Source organism: Montipora foliosa, chromosome 11 (assembly GCF_036669935.1).
Source record: "Montipora foliosa isolate CH-2021 chromosome 11, ASM3666993v2, whole genome shotgun sequence".
In the NCBI taxonomy this organism is placed as follows: domain Eukaryota; kingdom Metazoa; phylum Cnidaria; class Anthozoa; order Scleractinia; family Acroporidae; genus Montipora; species Montipora foliosa.
In genome coordinates, this window is record NC_090879.1 from 17,511,021 (window position 1) to 17,530,623 (window position 19,603).

At 40.6% G+C, this 19,603-nt stretch overlaps 3 protein-coding genes and 1 non-coding gene across 8 annotated transcripts in view; 2 read left to right on the forward strand and 2 right to left on the reverse strand.

The window, feature by feature from the left end:
- Window positions 1–7: 7 nt before the first annotated feature.
- LOC137976547 (uncharacterized) lies at window positions 8–13,866 on the reverse strand. Of its 3 annotated transcripts, XM_068823924.1 has the most exons (13): window positions 13,770–13,866; window positions 13,365–13,401; window positions 10,128–13,123; window positions 8,575–8,748; window positions 7,854–8,108; window positions 7,316–7,549; window positions 5,688–5,846; window positions 5,194–5,385; window positions 3,995–4,078; window positions 3,577–3,666; window positions 2,842–3,015; window positions 1,641–1,814; window positions 8–198 (listed from the first exon to the last, which is right to left on the reverse strand). In XM_068823924.1, the coding sequence occupies exons 3-13, from the start codon at window positions 13,117–13,119 to the stop codon at window positions 8–10; spliced, it is 4,719 nt and encodes a 1,572-aa protein (XP_068680025.1). In that variant the 5' UTR covers window positions 13,120–13,123; window positions 13,365–13,401; window positions 13,770–13,866. The 3 variants fall into 3 exon arrangements, with proteins under 3 accessions (XP_068680025.1, XP_068680026.1, XP_068680028.1); XM_068823925.1 differs by lacking the exons at window positions 13,365–13,401; window positions 13,770–13,866 and having other exon boundaries at window positions 10,128–13,236; XM_068823927.1 differs by lacking the exons at window positions 8–198; window positions 1,641–1,814; window positions 2,842–3,015; ... (1 more) ...; window positions 3,995–4,078; window positions 5,194–5,385 and having other exon boundaries at window positions 5,413–5,846.
- LOC137976549 (uncharacterized) lies at window positions 2,190–17,273 on the forward strand. 3 transcript variants are annotated; one of them, XM_068823929.1, is made up of 4 exons: window positions 2,200–2,284; window positions 14,933–15,115; window positions 15,428–15,526; window positions 15,734–17,273. In XM_068823929.1, exons 2-4 carry the CDS (start codon window positions 15,073–15,075, stop codon window positions 16,738–16,740), a joined length of 1,149 nt encoding a protein of 382 aa, XP_068680030.1. In that variant the 5' UTR covers window positions 2,200–2,284; window positions 14,933–15,072; the 3' UTR covers window positions 16,741–17,273. The 3 variants fall into 3 exon arrangements, with proteins under 3 accessions (XP_068680032.1, XP_068680030.1, XP_068680031.1); XM_068823930.1 differs by having other exon boundaries at window positions 2,222–2,284; window positions 14,940–15,115; XM_068823931.1 differs by lacking the exon at window positions 14,933–15,115 and having other exon boundaries at window positions 2,190–2,284.
- Trnastop-uca (transfer RNA opal suppressor (anticodon UCA)) lies at window positions 6,350–6,436 on the forward strand. Its single transcript has one exon. It is a non-coding gene; the product is annotated as a tRNA-Sec (tRNA).
- LOC137976548 (LON peptidase N-terminal domain and RING finger protein 3-like) overlaps window positions 16,939–19,603 on the reverse strand; it is a 4,235-nt gene continuing 1,570 nt past the window's right edge. The window contains exons 1-2 of the mRNA XM_068823928.1: window positions 19,415–19,603; window positions 16,939–18,613 (exon numbers count right to left, since the gene is read on the reverse strand). The exon at window positions 19,415–19,603 is cut by the window's right edge and continues 1,570 nt beyond it. Coding sequence (XP_068680029.1) covers window positions 17,965–18,613; window positions 19,415–19,603 — 838 coding nt within the window. The 3' untranslated portion in view covers window positions 16,939–17,964. The remainder of the gene's footprint in view (window positions 18,614–19,414) is intronic.

The window sequence follows — 19,603 nt, forward strand, 5'->3', positions numbered from 1 at the left end:
AGCTTCGCTAAAAGTTGACATATTTGCAAGGAAATATGTTGCAAAGGCGTGTTTCCCGGTCAGGGCCCAGCACAGCACAGTCCTTGGCTCCAGGCTGTGGGACAGGGTTGCTACAGTAACGAATTCTCTCTTTAATACCACCACCGCAGTCTGCATCACACGGTAACCATGGTGACCATATGCTGTATCCACCATCAACTGTGACAAGAACATAGACTGAGTTAATAGTTGTGCTACAGTTTCTGTTTTATTTTACAAAATTTCAGGGGCCGCGGAGGGGGAGGAGCTGGGAGGCTATAGCCCCCACCCCAACTTCTTTCCTACAGGTTTTTTTTCTGCCAAACCTCTCCCCTCCCCTCACACTTCTGTGATACGTACCAAACCCTTGCTCCCCACTTTCAAACGTACTCCGTGGCCCCTGTAAATACCAAGAATTGATCTTTATTTGCAGGTATAACACTTCTCGTGCTTATCGTGTGCACCCTATTCATAAATGGAGGTCAATTTATAATTCTTTTGTCTAAATGCAAATTAGCCTACCAAGCCTCGATGCCATACAGTGAATTGAAAAGAATTCTTGCTGTAAAATGAGGCTTGGTAGGCTAATTTGCACTTGGACAAAAGAATTATAAATTTGACCGCCATTTATGAATAAGGTCTATAAAGTATCATTTTTACCCTTGGATTTTTAGAGCAGCTAGTCGCTAATATCTCCGAGAATTGAACTAAAGAACTTTTAAGAATCCCAACTGGCCGGAGGCAAACCAGTTGGCTATTTACAAGTGCAGCCAGGAAATTGAACCAGGGACTACCAGGACCAAACTCAACGAGTGGTCAGAAGGCGTCTTGAACCCGGGATCTCCGCATCTCAAGGCAAGCGCCCAAGCCAATGGACTGCACTGCCTCCTATCAGGTTAAAGTTATTGTTATGAAAATACCTTCCATCCTATCTTTTGACTGTGAAATTAAAAAACTGCGACTGCTAAAACATTAAATTTTATGAAATGATACAATTTTGAAAGCAAAAACCAATCAGACGTGAAAAGCGCCTTAAACCCAGAAACAACGAAGAGTTTGTGGCATGTGCAGGGAACCTGACCCCAGTTGTTCGAAGGGTGGATAGCGCTATCCACTGGATAGCGATTTATCCGGTGGCCTGATCTCTACTTAGCCTTTTTGTGAACTTTCGTTTATTTAAATTTTACCTATTCTTTCTTCCCGTTCCGACTGACTGCCCGATTCTCCGAGGATGGATCTCAACTGCGATTGGTACGTTAAAAGCACCTGTGCCTTTGCTTTATTAAGTAAGCCAGTTGGGAGTTTCAAAAAAAGACCAAAAAGGAAAGAAAAGCCCTGAAAAACATGCTCGCGTCGGGACATTACAACTAGCACATATTGCAATTTCAAAAGATTTTAGAATGCAAATGTTGAAACTGTTTTCCATAAACAAAGGAGAAAATTATGAACTTGTTTTTATCCGGCTCAAGAATGTGAACAAGCAAATAGAGACTAATAAAACTATTTTACTCATTTTGGTCTCATCAGCATCCTTTTCAGTTCGTGTAAGGCACCGCACTAACAACAGCACTTGGCATCTATTACTCCCTCCCCAAGCCATTCCCACTCAACCCTCAGAATACCTGGACAAGTCGTTGCAAGAGTGCAATCCCTGCTCTGATAAAACTGTCCTATGCATTGCTTCCCGCTGTTCGAAGGTGCGGGATTTGTACATGTTCTAAAGCGCCTCTGAAAGCCTTTGGCACATGTTTTGGAGCATGGACCAAACTCACTCCATGGACTGAACCCTCCATCCACTGTGGGAACAAAAAAATTAAAACATCTAACCCTCTCAGTCCTGTGAGTGAGACTACAGATTTTATTACGCCAGACTACCTGACGCAAGACGATTTTACTCGTCAATTAATTAAATTTGGGCCGCTTTTGACATGAGTGGGTCAAACCATTTCGAACAGCTGGAACGTCTTACCAGACTGTTTATCGGGGCAAGGAAATCGCCAATAAACCCTGATCGTTGTATTAAGTACGTTCAACTTAGACAATTAACTTGTTTGAAAGCACTTGGCACTTGCGAGTATAAGCGTACTTTATACGAGAACCGGAAATACGTCTGCTTCCGCGGCCACTGAATTTCGCGCCAAAACTGCCTGCCCTGTACCAGAGCGACGGATGCGACAGGTTTGTCACATGTCATGGGAAGCAGTTTTGAAGGGACAGAGATTTTAGCAGTCTTGCCCTTAAAATGACAATGAGAGACCTTACAGAGGTAAGCAGATAAGAAAGTTAATTTACTATACCGTCACAGTGTTTTGTTCAGGTCGTGAGACAAAAACGTTGTACAGAGCTCTTATTTATTTCAGTAATTTACGTCGTCGGCGACCTTTGAGCGCTCAGCCGCTTGGCACATGCCTGAGCCAAAACACACAAATTTTATCGATTTTTTCAACCACAAAGTAAATGTTTACGCAGTCATTTAGTTACTTTGTTTTTCCTTCATTGACCGTATCTTAAAGGACTAACAGCCGATTAATAAAGCACAACTTATCGGCGAAACGCTAATGGCGACTACATTGAAACCACTCATGTAATAAGATGGCTCCTGTATCATCGGCTAATTCCTTCGTCATATTTCGGAGAAAAGGGAACATAGCGTAACATGGCGTAAGAAATAAACTTACTTAATCAAAGGGAAGTGTTCGAGAATAGAATCGAGACTGAACTATGTTAATGAAACTTTGATTGTGCTTGACACCTGCGTTTATTTGTGTTACAAGTACACTGTTTACTTTGCGAAACCTCTTTTTGCCGTGTACAATATCTTACCGGGACAACCTTTGCGATTACAGCGTCTGACTTGAATGGATGGACCCAATAAATGACACATCTTTCCGCCCGCACTGGGAATGGGCCTGTTACAAATTCGAGTTCGCACCTGAGCCCCTCCACCGCATGATCTGTCACATACTCCCCAGTCTGACCACTCGCTATATCCCCCGTCTAGGGAAGGGGTCAGGGAAAAGCAGTTAGTGGCAAGGTCAGATATGAAGTAACTTAAACGGTTTACCTCGGTGAAAGCATTGCCTGCTTAGTGTGATAGAAATGGGCGAAACGCTAATGGCAGCTTCATTGAGACCACTCATGTAATAAGATGGCTCTTGTATTGCTAATTCCTTCGTCATATGATCTTGAGTGTTGGGGAACGGTCATTTGGCATCATATTTGGTTTTCATTTTTTACGTTCAGAGCGTAAGACAAAGTTTAAAGGCTCTTATTTGTGAGGTGGGAGGCCTTCTGAGTAGCCCCTCCGTTCTTTGACTGTTGGGGTGAGGGCATTCACCAATTAATTATAGTACTTAATGCAGTAATTGGGGGTCCCAAACTTCAAATGAAATGTTGTTGTTTTAGGAATAGAGTTAGGATCCTGCAAGCTAGACTCATACATGTAACGTACAGCGAGTCCAAGATTCAAATCCTCCATTGGACACTCTCCGGCCAGTGCGGTAACCCTGCTGCTTCACTATTCGCTAATTAATAAACACGAGGTGTGTTTTATCATACCTCTAGGCAAAGAACGTGATAGTGCGGGTTCTGTAGCAGCGTTGCTCACTCTTTGGGAAGCTGGGACGAGTTGCTGATACTGTGCAAAACCTGGAGGGAAAACGAACACAGTTTTACCTATATCACATACTGTATAACGTGCATGCATTGAAAATGATTTGTCTTTTCCCTCATTTGATTCCGTTCTGAAGTAAAGGAAGCAATAGTGCTTTGCTTACGGGTGTCATTCAAAACTTGCAGATATATGGGCCGTGAAAAGAGAGAGAAACGACCTCACTGAATAGTAGTGTTCAGAGACCCAGTTACTATTTCCCATTGACGAGTTAAGTCGTCTGACCTTAGATCGACTAAAAGGGTTAACAAAAGCCGTCACACAGTATCGTTAACTGAAGGTTTTCAGCTAATTTCACTTTGATACCTGAAAACGGTAATGGCCCGTTATAGGGAAACATTCCGGTCTGTTGTCCGTACAATAGTGGTCGCTGTGGTGTCTGAGGATAAGCTGCAAGGGAGCAACAGAGAAGTGTATGATTGAAACCCGCCTAAAAAGACTTGGTTTATTAAAATTTATTATTCTACTATTACGCCATTTTACCATATTTGGTGATGAGAACGCGCAAAATATGGTAATACTCTGTAGTGTTTAGAACAGAGCAAATACGGACGGAACGGGAGTTTTGCAATGAAAAAAATTGTTCTCAACACGATGCAAAGCCTGAGAATTTAGCTAGTCATTGCTTGTCACTCGTCATTTCGTTTATCCAATCAAATAAAGGACATTTGGCTGGCTTTTTGTGCTGATTACATCGTTCGCTCGCGCTCTGAAGGACAGCGATGATGATGCATTTTTTTTTTAAAAAAACACTCTTACCAAATAAAATTGAAGAAATGTAACACTGACCTTTTTTGTAGTGGAATAATAAAACAAATAGTTATTCGTATTTTGCAACTCGCAAAATATCCGCGCGTATTATATGTTAAACCAACAAAACAAATGTGTGAAAAGAAAATTTCTTTAGTAATTAATCATTTTCTCTGTCATCAACTACGTATTTGCATGGTTTTCTTGACCGCCAGAGGTCGTCTTTGTCATTTTGTTCACTGGTGTGTTCTTCCAACGGAACGGTCATTTGCTCCGTGTTTTTTGATTTTTATACTTTGCTAGTCCTCTTTTTAACTATTCCCGATTTACTTTACCGTTCTCACACTTTCGTCTGTTTGTTTCCATTTCTGAGAAAAGATAATTTTGACCAAGGAAAAAACGTGTCTTTTTCGCCATTAGCGGTAACGGAACATCACAGAAACGATCATTGCTTGTGCCTTCGAGTTTAGTTCAGTCTTTTTGAATTTCACCATCCTTGAGGTGGGGGTCACACAACTAACAGACCTAAGCTCTAATTTACAGTGTACCGCCTTCGTTCCTAAGTCCTTCCTTTGTTCGGTTTTTGGATTTTGATTTTAGACATAACCAGCCCGTCTTCGGTTAATCCATTCTGCTGTCCGTCGAAGCGTCTCTGTATGGACTTCGTTCTTTTACGGTTTGTTTATCCGCCGTCCGAAGAGATTTGCTTATCCTTCCCGTACGTAATCAATCAGTAGCTGGACCATCTTCCTTACCTTGGCACAAATGATTGAAGCAGGACTGATGCTGAACAGAAATTCCACTGCACAATCTTGGAAGCAGTTTTGGATTGGTACAGGAGCGCTTCCGGGCTCGGAATCCCACACCACACGTTTTTGAGCATGCGCTCCAGGGACTCCACGGTGTGAAGAGCTGATGGCTGATTTGGTTTGTTCTTGGGACCAACCCTGTGTTAGACATTAAGATGACTGACAGAGGTATTACGATGATAAAGAGTCAACTCATCTCAGCGTGAAACTGCAGTCATTTTTATTGAAAACAACAAAAAAAAAAACACGCTGTTTTGTACATTTTTAGTCAAGGGAATAAGTCTTAAAATCGTTTTCCCTGTGTCAAACTGAGGTCACTATAGTCACTCCATGGGAAAAATAATCTACGATCTTCAAATGATCCCTAGGGGAGCAGGGAATCGAAGACCGGCTGCAGTTGTCTGTAAGCTAATAAGCTGTTAGCACCCTTACTTCCTTACCTGAAAATTGAGAGAAGTAATGTTGATTTGCTGTGTAAGTTCGGAGTGGACTGGCTTGAAAAGATACTCCGGGGTTGCTGATGGTTTGCAGGGGTAGTTTTACTTGACTGGTTTCCGGCAAAGCAACAACGAAAGACGCGCTACTTTTTTCAGGTTCACCTATACGAATAAAAAACGACAACAACAATAACAACAACAGCATCAACAACAACGTTGACTGATATTAACGTGAGATATCTCTTATGGGAGAATGTTGTCTCATTCCGGCCACAACAGTCACACGTCACACAGGAACTCAGATGATGAAATGCCAAGAGACCACATATCCTTGAACGAAAGATATAGCCAAAAATGTTTTAGCTTGCATTACCAAAAAATTGCTTCCTTTTTTTCCCCCCGAGCCATCAATTCACAGTAAATGTTTGCACATAAAACAAGCATTTCTTCACGCATGCTGTTAAAGAAATAACGTGAGTTTCATAAAATCTTTCGAAAGGAAATCTTTTAAGTACGTTGCCCTTCGTGTTGTCATAAAACAGGCAAAACTACAAAAACACAATACAACTGAGCAAGGCATGGGTAATTTGCATTTCGATGTACCACAAGTAAGCGGAAATGAATTGTTGAGAATATAAGTACTCGAGCGTGACCGTATGTCAATTGCGCGGATGAGCCTCACTGGTGTGGGGTGCAGGCTTCAAACCTGTAGCCGATTAGCGTCGGAGCGGTTCAATTCCGCCTTCTGCGCGATGTTTATGCTTTAAAGAAAAAATCACTCCACAATGAATTGGCAGGCGAACTTAAATATGAAAGATAATCTATTGTTATTATGTCATTTATGATTGGTTTTCTTTGTATCGATTCTTACTCAAAGAGCTCCATCATTAAAATTAAACAACGTACTACAGCTAGCTTTCTCCATGATACCGCAAAGAAGGGATTCAACGCCGCTCTCAAAGCACAGTCATTTGTGCAAAAATAATTTCAACAAATATGAGAAAGTTAATTAAGTGATTGAATGCATTTAAACAAAAATAAACCGTCAACATGAAGATATTGATGGCTACTGATTTTACCTCGAAAGGAATACTTCTATTTTAATAACGATAATTGGACTTAACCATATTATTATGATTAATACTTCAATTTACAAACGGGTCGTAATAACGGAGCATGTTGATTTAGCAGAAACGCTGATTAAAATGTCTGAAGAAACAGATCTGGTATCCGGCTCAGTGTAGAATAATCGAACTAACTGAATTTAGATGTTTGCCAAAGGAGATAAGGCATCTGAATCGAATCTAAATGATTAACTATTATATCTGTGGCCCGCCTTCGCTTTGTAACGTACCGTTGTTATGGGTTATTTTCCACCTTTCATGAAGTTAATTCATATTTACTGGCTGAGACTGAATAAAGTTCGACGTTTTAAATAATGCCTTGTGATAGTCGTGCTACTAGTGGGTCAAAATCATTTGAGTCCGGCGCCGAAATAGCGCGATGTTTGAAACAGGCCCGGTTGAATTTTCGCACTGGTATAACTAAAGCGGCTCTAATAACTTTTCTGGGTACTCGACTTATTTAAAACAACAACAAAATGTGTGAGGGATACTATAAGTGTGTAGTACCTGTCGAAGCCCCGCACAGTGTTTCCACGTCTCTATCTGACAGGTACCTCTCCCAGAAAGAGATGTCGCCACTGTCAAACTTGGTGCAGTGAAAGTGAGGACTATAATTTGGTCGACCAATCATCAACAAAGTATTAGCGTCTGTCACGTGACAGCCTTTCGAATGGCAGCCAATGCAATGCTCACTTCCCTTTGTGTGCGTTCTGAGTTCACAGTTGACGTACATCTTCATACCTAAAGACGTATAAATTGATGTCAGTTGTTCACGGAACTTCATTCACGGTGTCTAAGAAAGTGATCTATCGTGAAGGTGAATTCTGTGCCATTTATAACCATTCGAAAGCAATCTGGGCCGCTCATGGTAGATGACTGTCTGTTGGGTTTTCATCAGCGGCTCTAGCTGGAGTTCTAAAAAAGGGTTAAGCCCGAAGGTTGGACAATTAAGTGAATGAATAAGAAATTAAGCCTTGGTCCAATTCACCATATTCTGGGACTGCTTTTATTCGCTGTTGGCCCGAATAACCTCGCCTGTTCTTACCTTCACTTTTCTTCCAGGTAACAAGAATATCCTGCCATTTGTTAACGGTGATAGGAATTTGCAAACAGTTCTCTTGATCAGCAACGGCTATATCAGCTCTTAGGTTTCCTTGCACCGTATATAAACTAAATCCTTTGGAGTTAAATGTTGACGCTCCAGTGTCAACCATGTAATTCATATCACTGTACTTCAAAGCATCCTTGTCCAGTCGAAATGTCATCTCAAATGAAAGGCCGTCCTCACATGTGTCTGGATCTGAAATAAAAGGGTTCAGGGATAAAGGAAACAAGGGAGGTACGCCCTTCAATGTTTCCTGCTTATTCCTACTTTTTTCTTTCCGTCTCAATTCATATACTACGCACTTATTTCCAGACTCTAATTTCAATGGACCGGTACCGGACGCAGCTCTAATGTGTTCAGAGTTAGGTACCACTGCTGTGTGTTGTATATGTTGGAAACAGCGAGAAAATGAAGGCAACGAGCCATATTCCTACTCTTTTTAAACTCTCATTGAAGGATAAATTTATTTTTAACGTCGTAGCTAATTTCGTCAGCTCAGAAGCTAATATGAATGGAACGAAACGTCACGGCCTCTATCATCCTCCCCCTTTCAGAGCTGCGATTTGCAGGAGATCAAAGAAAATCACACTGGGGACCTCTTGCACCAACAATCTGAGATGCGCCTGCTTCTAAACCAACGCTGATATAAATTGCATCGTACCACTTAAGCATCCTCCTGAGAAATCTCCCGCTCCGAGCCATGCATTGTGGCCGTTAAGGTGAAGTCCTCCTCGGATAACTTTCATGTCCCCATGTGTTCGGATGGCAGGTCCAGGGCTACCGGGAATTCGATCTTTGATCAACTTGTTCAAAGACCAATGATAAGTGGGCTTTACTGAAACGGAAGAATTGGCAACCTGTGTCTCCATGTCTTATCTTTGAGTCAACTCACAATTTTACATTCAGTTAAATGTAATAAAAAGGTATAACTTTGACACTTATTATTTTCAAATAAAAAGAAATAGGGAAAGTTGCGCAATTATTGAAAAAGGTAAATATATGCACTGAAAAATTAATGTCTTTGAAATTCAAAGGACGTGTATTTATGGACATGACTGAACTGATTACAAATGTCTTATTTGCAGCATATTTATATTTGGCCCTATTCTTAATAATGCATTTTATTCGCTCACGCACTTTACAATTTACATTTTTTATAACACATACATTCACTAAAATTAGTACCAACATAGCGCTTGGAGGCTAAACAACTGGGGAATTTTGGATTTTTGGATGAAAATCATCGGAATTCTATTAATTCTGTGTGGTACCGCGTGTTAATTTCAAGGACGACACCTTACCCCATTGACTTCTAAATCGCACCCCCTCCCCCCCCCCTCCCTTTGACGAGTAAAATCTATCATGTCTAAATCCTAGGAGGCAATGGGTTAAAGGGGACACAGTGTGTCCAGAGAAAAATCACTTTCGTAGCATGAGCGCACTGAATCGAAAAATAAATTTAAAATAATTAACAATTATTGGACGAGGTTGAGCAAAATATCGTGATTTGTCAGCGGCGAGCAGATCAATTATTTGCCGAAGCCGAAGGCTGAGCAAATAATTGATCTGCGAGACACTGACAAATCACTTTATTTGCGATAACCGAGTTCAATAATTGTTTTAATAATTTGATGACTGAGTTAACTTTATTTTTCACAATTCCCAACAATTAAATCTTTTTCTGAAAGCTCAGGGAAGCGAACTGCCATTTTCACACAAGAGCGTGATTTCAAGTACGCATGAGCAGAATATTATTTGCAGCAAAACACTTATTTGTAGACAGTTGTTTGCAGGTCACGTGGTGGGCTCTCGGCCGATGAAAAGGAAGGAAAAAATACATCGAATGATAATTATAATTGATTCGCTCTCAATAGACCTCATATTATCTTATTTAGAGATAACAAGTTAAACCGACGTTTCGGAGTAGACATCACTCCATTATCAAGGTAAAAATGTTCTATGATGCTAAAATTACAGTATTAAAAACGATTGACGCTAAGAATTAACATCAATCAATCGTTTTTAATACTGTAATTTTAGCATCATAGAACATTTTTACCTTGATAATGGAGTGATGTCTACTCCGAAACGTCGGTTTAACTTGTTATCTCTAACTTTTATAGTTTTATGTTTTAAGAAATCTCTTTTAATACGATTATCTTATTTGCAGTTATTTTTGCGCCTTTACTTTAGCGTAAAATGCAGACAACTTACGTGTGTCACTGTCCTTTATGTTCAGTTTCACCGGCTTCTTTTGACGTGGTAATTTTTGCACGGTTTCCTGTTGTTTGGTATCGTTCCCAATTTTCCTTTTATCTGATCTCGAGACACTAGATCTAGCTTTTGTTGGAGAGCTAAGCCTCTTTTCCAAATCCTCGGGTTTTATATGCAAATTTTTCATTTCAGATGAAGTCTCGGGGAGTGACGACTTTAAATTATGCCGGATTAGGAGATCGACATCCTCAGGTTTTTTGTATTTACTAACAAGATCTTCATTCTTCATTTTGTCGAAAAGATCTACAAAATCTTCGTTTGGAAGATCAAATCCTACGCCATCGAAAACTACGTGGTGCTTATTACTCTTTCTTTGAATGACACGGCTTGGTTGTTCCTGCTCGTCAAAAAAACTTTGAGAGGACAGTTCAGACCCAAGGTTATTATCACTTGCTGATTTTCCTTCGATCAGTAACTTTTCAAGGCTATCGTCATCTGATGTATCGTTTTCTTGAGGAAGCATTTTTAGAGTTCCCTCGCGCAAGGGAATTTTCAGACTAACATTGGGTTGCATTTCTTGTAGGCCTTGGTTGACATGTGTAACGGGCTGCGGACCTTGTAGGGGATCTGGCAAATGTTCTGATCCATGAACAGGCTTTTCGCTTCCCTGAGGATACTTTTGCCTGTCAACTTTGAGTCCTAACTGATTTGTGTTTTCTCCTTGTTTGAAAAGCCCTCCAAGCCTTTGATTCTTATCCATAGAGCTCCCTGTGCCTATAATAGAAGCGTTAACTCTACCGCTTGTGATTAACACCCCATCTCCAATTTCACCTCCTTCTATCACTCCTCCCTCAATAATCCCTCCTTTAATTTTACCGGCGAGAACGAGACCCCCTTTTAATTTACCCCCTTCCATGATTCCACCTTTCAGCACACCTCCTTCTATTGTTCCCCCTTTAAGGGTTCCCCCTTCTATACTACCGTTCTTTAGCAGGCCACCTAACATGGCTCCCGATTTGAGAGTACCTCCTGATATCTCACCAAACTTGAACTCGCCTCCTTCTATGTTACCGCCGTGCAGAATACCACCCTCGACTTTCCCACCTTTTATTGTGCCGCTGTGTATTTCTCCTCCATTAAGCAGACCTCCCTGCATGCTTCCTCCGCGAAAACGACCACCCGCTACCACACCACCTTTTATTTCTCCACCCTCTACACTCCCGCCCACAATTCTTCCGCCAAAGACATCCCCACCTAATAATTGTCCTCCTTCAATTCTGCCATTTACTAAGTGTCCTCCTGACATTTGCCCGTTCGAAACTACGCCACCTTCCATAGTCCCATTGGTAATATGACCACCAACAACTTGTCCGCCTTTAATGAGTCCACCCTCAATCAATCCAGCCTTGATCTGTCCTCCTTGAATAACGCCACCTGAAATTTGACCTCCTGAAATGTTTCCACCCATTATTCGAGTTCCTTTGAAATCTACTGGCGACAAGGCAGCGCCTGGTAACCTTGTAGCTTCGTAGGCTTGTTTCATAGGAAAAGGAATGTGTTGTTCAGTTACTGCATTGCTGTTGGAACCCAATGGTTTCCTCTCCTCATATGACGGAGTATCTGGTGAAAAGTAAGAGGTGATTCCACCCCCTTCCCTTTGATCTCTTTCATCCTCAAAAAACGCCGAATTGGTGTCGTCATTAGGAGACATGTTGTCCTGCTGGGTGTGTTTCGTGACTTCTACTTTTTCAGGGCTTCCCAGTGAGACCAGTCTTGTAACGTTTCCATTGCGTTGTCCATCGTGATCGTCCAGGAAACTTGTAACATTTTGTTGATCCCTTCGTGTTCCTAGGTTGTCTGAATCAAAATGTTCGTTTTGGTCTACAGGGCTTCTTGAGTTTCCAAACTGGTCGAACATTCCACGGAAAAAGTTTTCAAAATCTTGTTTTGATGGTTCACGGAAGGTAGTGTACTGTGATGATGCATCAGAATTTTCGATGCTGGAATCAGGTTTGTTTGATTTACTTTTGTGCTTGTTGAAGTGAGATTTTGTTGGACGAATCTTTTTCGTTTTAACGGGAGGAGGCTCATCTCCATTATCAATAGCGTCGTAGAAATCATCGTCGCCGCTGTTACTTTCCGCTGATTGTGCCATCTCATCCCATGGCGATTTGGACGTTGATGGAGGCCTGGTTGGTGTGTATTCAGAGTAGTCGTTATCGTTGTTGTAGTTTTTGCTGATAACACTTTCGTTGTCGTTTAAGGCATGAAAATAATCTGATAGAGTATTATTGTCGATCATATTTACTTGAGATATGTCCATACCATCCATGTCTATTCCTTTACTGTAAGGTCCTTGAAGGTCGTCTAAAGAGTCGATGGTCCTTTCAATGTTTTGTCCTTCACTCCTTAATGCTTCGTCCACCTTTGTCCTTTTGCTTATCTCTTTTCGTCTATGCCGACCACGTCTTCCCAAAATCTTATGCTTTTTGGTAGATGAGGGTATTTCATGGGCATTGCTTTTAGCAGAGAGTGATTTGCGTTTAGCCTTTACTGCAGAATGTGGAGGTTGTGTCCTTGTGGATGCAGGGGATTGGTCTGAATCATCATTATCTTTCATTGCATTGCTGTCCACTTTACGGGCTTCCTTGCCTTTGTCTGATTCCGTGGCATTTTTGCCAGGGAAACCATCATGCTTGTTTCCGTGGCTCTTTGAGGAGCTAACACGATGCTTTGTTGTGAGTTTTAACGGCTTGTTGCGTGGAACTACAGATGAGTAATCATCGAAGTAGCGGTCAGTTTTGAGATTACTGTCATCGTAGTCTTTTGTAGCACCATAGAGTTTGACTGATACATCCCGATGTTCTTGATACTTCACACTTTGAAGGGTATTCTCATTGCTCTTTCCCCCGTGGCTTTTTCTGTGACCTTTAGCGGAACATTGCAAACCATGGCCAAACAGAATAATAATTATCGAAGCCAAGAGCTTCATCCTTCTGTTTGAAGAAAAGAAAACGAAATGTCCTGTCGGTCAACTATTACGCCAGAAATCATTTCGTAAAAAGGTCGCGGAATTCAATCCTGCAGAAATTAAACTGAACTCATAATAAACCTGAAGAATTTATTATGGTGCCAGAGTTGAACTGTTCCCAAGTAAATTGTTTAATGTTTGAATGAAAACGATATGAAACAAACTTTCTAATTGCCAACAGTCAGGTTTTGTTCTTGCCTACTCACCCAGACTTTCGTAGATCACTGGAGGCCAAAGCGTTACCTGCATTTGTAAGTGACAGAATTGTGCTTGAACAAAGTAATCAACATTGTCCGGTCGATAGTATCACCTTATTTCTAAGCCTTATGTCCCTCTACCAGATTTTAAAAAGCACTGAATTACTCTGGCTGACTTTTACTAGGTTAGCATTTTGTAACGAAGGGTCTTCTTGGGAAGTCTTCCGATTTGTTAAACTTCCGATTGTTTTCAGGTACGAATATTAAACTTCACATATGAATGAAACAAAAGGAAATACATTACAATAAACGGACAGATCAGTGCTTTTAAGGCATAAGGAAGAATATCAGTAAACTTATTATGGTCTCAATTATCCCAAAATAAACAAATGGACCAAGTTTTTTTTGTATTACCTCATAGCTAATCACTTTCTCACAAGATCGACGGCGATGCAACATCAATGTATGCCTTCTTCAAACGAAAAAAAAACTTTTTTAAACTGTGAAATTGAATCATGTTAGTATTTCGGCTTCGTGAGGATTAGTCGCCATAGAACTTTAAGCCTCTAAAATCATCATTCAAAAAAAACCCACTCAAGTGTGTACAAACTCGGGAAATCACGAGATCACTTTGGAATGCCTTTCTTGGACTTAACTGGAATCAGAAGACGGTATGGTTGTCCTGCACGCTTCTTAGTAGGTTATCGGGTGGAAAGTGATCGTTTGTGATCGTTTTTTTCACAAATAATTTTTTGTGTACTGTTAAATATTAGTGTTTTTTTTTGTTACTGTTAATACGAAATGAGAGGGTTTTGGTGGCTAAAATGGGAGCTGTGGCAAAGGCTTTTTTTCACCGGGAAACATTTTGGAATCTTGATCTATGGGGGATTTGAATGGGAGGATAAGGTCAACTGTTATGGGCTCTTCAAGATATCTTATTAATCAGTTCATTTGGCATAAAGAATTACTGCGAGCTGCAGAGTTGTAGCATGCAGTCGAATGAATGTGAGAATCATGACTGCGTAACATCTAGGTTTACGTTTCTTAACTTTTATTGGGCGAACTGCATGGAGATTATCGGGCTAGCTTGTTTGACTTGCTTTTCGTACGGTAAGAAGCGGTGTAAGTTGGAATTTCATTATTACAAGAGCATGCCCTCTGTCGATGAAGCGAAAATGAACAAGGCTTGCGCATAATTACGTTGTGGTCCTCCTGTACCAGTTACTCAGTTTTGCAAAGCTCAAGTTCAAAACTGGCATTAAACCTATAGCACGCCTCTTAAGGTTACCACTAGTAATAATATTTCCAGATCATTTAAAAATTATCTTTTCGTTGAGCCAATGAATAGATGAAATCCACGTATCGTGGATAGGGTATGTAAACGAGGCCAGGCAAACGTCACTACGCGTTAAGGACAACAATAGACCAATTCTTCAGTCCTAAACAAAAGACACCATCTCGAGGCTCCAGGGAATAAATATAAGTATTTGTATGACTTTATTCCCCAGAGCCTCGAGATGATACCTTTTTTTTGGACAGAATTTTAATATATCGAAATTGATCTAGGCACTCTTAAGTTTGCAGGTACCCGCAATAAAAGAGTAAAGAACCGGACGGATTATGTATAATTCATAAACTTTTCCTGCTTGATACTGATCCGTGATCTCGAAGATCTCAGCGGCTAAAGTGGAAAAAACAAGGCGGTTTTTCGAGACTAATGACCGAGTTAAAATCTGGCATAACACGTCCACAGTATTTAGGTAAGATCTTTTTCTGGCTTGGATTGTGTCTGAATGAAAATTACTGTAAAATATTATTGTTTAATTTTGATCTCAACCTGGGTAAATTATAACTGAGGACTGTCCTTTCTGGTTTACATTAAAACATTATTCCTTGAAATTTGGCTTTTGTTTTTATAGATTCAAACCGGTATCAATTTTCGATCTATTCAAGTGTAAATCGGGTAAATGTGCTAGGCTGGTCTAACACAATAAATGGATATTTATTTGCACTTTTTATTCTCCACGTAAACATACTAAGCACTGATTTATTTGTTTTTCTTTTACTTCTAGGGGCGACGATGAACATGATCTTTGGGTGGTTTATTTCGATTTCCGTGTGCTTTGCTTTCACCACAAGTGCAGAATGGGCTTCGAGAACGTCGAAACGAGGTTAAACCGATTTTCATCGAATGTACAGATATTTGTTCTTCGCGCAACCCCCCCGCCCCCCCTCCCCCATCGACATCCATCTGTTCATGTTTAACCCTCTCCCTCTATCAACGAGGCTTGAGGCATATCTATCATGCATCAAGGAGAAATAAGTTGCAAAAATAGCAAACTGATTGATATAAATTTCTGTTTAAATCGATTTTTTAGATGATATTTTACCGAGTCTTCATCTGGGACTTGGAGACGACCCTTTTGGCTCAAGTTTTGAGAGCAATCTGCTTAAAGATCAAGAGAAGCATGAGGACGCAAGTCAGAGAGCAGCGTTCCCGGTAATGGATGCATTCAAAGAACATACGCTTCTAACACCAGATGATTTAAGGGAGAAAGTCGAAAACAGTTATTCCGATCAAAGTGGAATTCGGCAAGCAGTCGAAAATGCTTTAAAGAAACTACACAGAAAGAAAGAAAAAGCTGAAGCTGCAGCCGCAGTGAGCTCGCCGGTCGATCATGTTGTTACTGCTAAGGAACTTGTGGATGAAGTGGTCCAACAAGAGATAGAAAGCCACCTGGGCAAAAAAACTGCCGGAGGACTGGAAGGCAATCTGGCTGCGGGAGCTATAGACAGCGATGACTTAAAACGTAAGCTGCACGAGAAACTCGAGGAAATAACTAGAATTGAAACAAAGCTTTTTACGCTTATTCGAGACGTTAAGGGATTCCTGTTAAAGAAGAAAAGTGACTCAAATGATCGGAAGGATTACTCACTGGACAGCGACGACAGCGACCTCGAAAATGTCAATGTTGAAAGTATTGTGTCTAAACGAAGTGAAATTCCTTTCAACATCGAGCGACTTCGCAGGAACGAAAGTCTGGTGGAGAATTTCATCCGTGACGCTCTGAAAGAGGACTTCGTCATCGATCCTAGCGAGTATGATGAGAACGACAATGCGAGCGGTGAAGATAATGAGGCTGCAAAGCAGGGAGATACAAGAGATTTGCTAGGAAAAGAAGAAACACAAAAAGCAATGCTCAAAAAAGCTGTCCCAGGAGATCTTGAAGACATTCCAGTCTCAAGCTTAGAGAGAGAAATTGACGAAAATGACACGGTCGCTAGTGACCACGGAATTACCCGTGACGCTCTTGTTGATTCACCTTTCTCGTCTTTGGATTACAAGAAAATTACTGGAAAGCGATCCAGGCACTTCCTATCCTAGAATAACTAACATGAAAAGGAACATGAATTGACTGAAGTCAACAACCTTCTATCGCATTATGATATGGCCTTGCGTAGCGTGGGGTTACCTAGTCTTTCGCATCTTTCATGCCTATCCGGCAGTCCTTTCAGGAGAAAAGCCTTTCCGAGTTTCTCGGTCAAGATATCCTGATAACTTAAGTCATTAAGAGAAAAGGCGTTGTTTCTTTATGTAGTTATTTTTTTAATCAACATAGCTCATGGTTCATAACTTAAAACAGCTGGCGATGGCAAATTTTCGAGCAACTTCACAAAAAATGCTTACAAAGTTGCACCCAAAATCCAGGTCGCTACAGTTACTTCCCTTTAGCCTTGTCGCACACCATTGCATACAAAAAATTTCTCAAACCTCATCAAATAAAATTTGCTCCTAAGATTCTTTGAAACAAACCAAACACAATTATATTAAATAGAAGTCAATTTGTTTTAAATAATATTTAGCAAAGCGTCGTCTTGGGCGTTACACGAAACACATTAAAAAAGAATTTAGATTTATTGAGGGTATTGCGAGATTTGCTCCGACAAGTGCGTGCCTACGAGATGTTTACCGTCTCTTAACAACTTGACTGAAACATTTACGATTTTGACACATTTCCTGCTACCCCCTTGGCCTTTACGTGAATGGCGCATGCGATAGCGTAATTATATTCACTCACTTTGCAGAATTTTCGCCACACAGTAATCTTTTCTGTAGCCTAAAAAGCAGCCAAGCTTGTAACTCAGACATAGGTCTGAAGCATTTGATATAGACTTACCAAACTAACGTGTCTAATACCTGGCGTTGTAAGTAGTAACTAACTATTTACGTCCTTATTCGGTAATGGACAAAGAAATCTGATAATGTAATATTATTGTTCTTTCTCAAATATTGTTTTTCACCTGCATTAGATACATCTCATGCTTCCGTAAAGACCAAATAATGATATATATTGGGAATTCACTGCAATCAAAACGTGGAGATTTTTTCCTCTTTTTTCTCCTGAAATTCTGTTGAAGAAGGAAGAGCACCTCATGAAGTCTTTTCGTTGAAGAAAAACATCAGGATAACACCTAAGAAGCGTTCAGAATCACTCAGCAAAGCAAAGTAACTTTGCTTTGTCGCTCAACTACTATTCTTTATGTTTAAAGAGACTGAAGCGTTTTAATTAAGACCTAAACCAATATTTCGCGGTTAAATGTCTTTTTCTTATCTGCTCAAAACTAAAAGTTCTAAAAATCGTCGAAGACTTCTTAGTCTCTCATCCAGAGACGTCATGGATAAGATAATCAGTTTTGCTCTATCCTGAAGTGGAATGGCAGCAAGAGCCCACCACAGCCAAGATGGACCATTTGGGCTGTACTTTGGCTCCTCCTCTGCGTCACTTGGAATTGGACCGATTGCGTTTGTAACACATGACTGTTGTACCTCCGTTAGACTGCTAAACCAAATCCGTAAATGTTTTCTACAATCGGTACTCAGAATATCCAGGTCTGTGACCTCGCCATGTGCAAGCTCAGGTGGGGCGTCATCTTCGAGCCACTGTACAGTTGCGGTGTTGTAACCATTTGTCATACCGCGCGACATGACGCGGAATCTTCTCGTAGCTGTTGTCTGGATGATTGAGCGTCCGTCAGGAAGTAGTTCCATCTTGTCGATGGAAAGCATGGTGCCATATTCCGAGAATCCAAAATCCGGGTCATAAGCACACATTCCAAACATCCCGGTTCCTAGCTCGTAAGATTTACGAATCATGAGTCGGTAGCGAGGTTCAAAGATGTGAAGCGGGTACTTCAAATATGGGAAGGCCAACGTACACACAAACACAGGAACTTCAGTATGTTCATCAACACCAACTCTGAAAGCGGAAGAAGAAATGATAAATATATGTATGGCATAAAGCCACGCTTGATTATGTAATCTTTTTGTGCGCCGTTTAAGACTGAATACGTAATAAATTCTCTGATGCATTTTTTGCTTTAGTTTCGTTCAAGAGCAGGAAATTACGCAGAGCATAAGATGTCGACTAGACAGAATTTGCGGTATTGTCAAGTCTAATAATTACTCTAATCTCTGTGATACAACATTCAGGTCAGCATAGCCCAACATATCAAATAAAACTTTTGGCGTTTTGTTTCTTCTTTGTGAGAACTTTTGCACACCTAAGAATGCTTACATCAAACGACATTTCTTCCGGAGCTTCACACAATGACAACAAAGTAAACTGAAAATTATTTGCCGTCTGGTTGAGGTTCATATGGTTATCTCACATTACGTAGGCTCACGTTTAGATGTAGTGGAATCATCTTGCAATGTCCATCAAGCTTTTTTATTTTACTCATCGTGCTTTGTTAAAACACTTTTTAGACAGATTTTAAAATCATTGCAAGTATGCCAATAATTAGGTCACGTCATATAATCATACTAAACTTGCATGGCATCATACCACTCAGGTACCATTGTTGCGCAGTTCATTTACTCAAGTGAAGCTATGATCTTCGCAGTTATGAACGCAATTTTTACAATTGCGTAGAGAAGCCTGAAGCCTAAAAATTGCGTTCATAACTGCGAAGATCATAGCTTCACTTGATTTCATATCCGCAGTTCAAATGATTCATTTCATATACCATTTCATCATTAGTTCATTTACTCCCCTTACCTTTTCCACTTCGCTTTCTCGTCGGCAAAGCTGAGCTCTCTTTCGATGTATTGCTTTTGGAACAGATTTTCAGCCATCTCTTTCACCTCGCAAGTTATGGCGGTGTTCGTCACAGCTCTGCAGTCAACCGTTTGTCGGCAATATGGGCATTCAGATCTAAAGTCCAGGCTTCTTTGTAAGCAGGCCCGA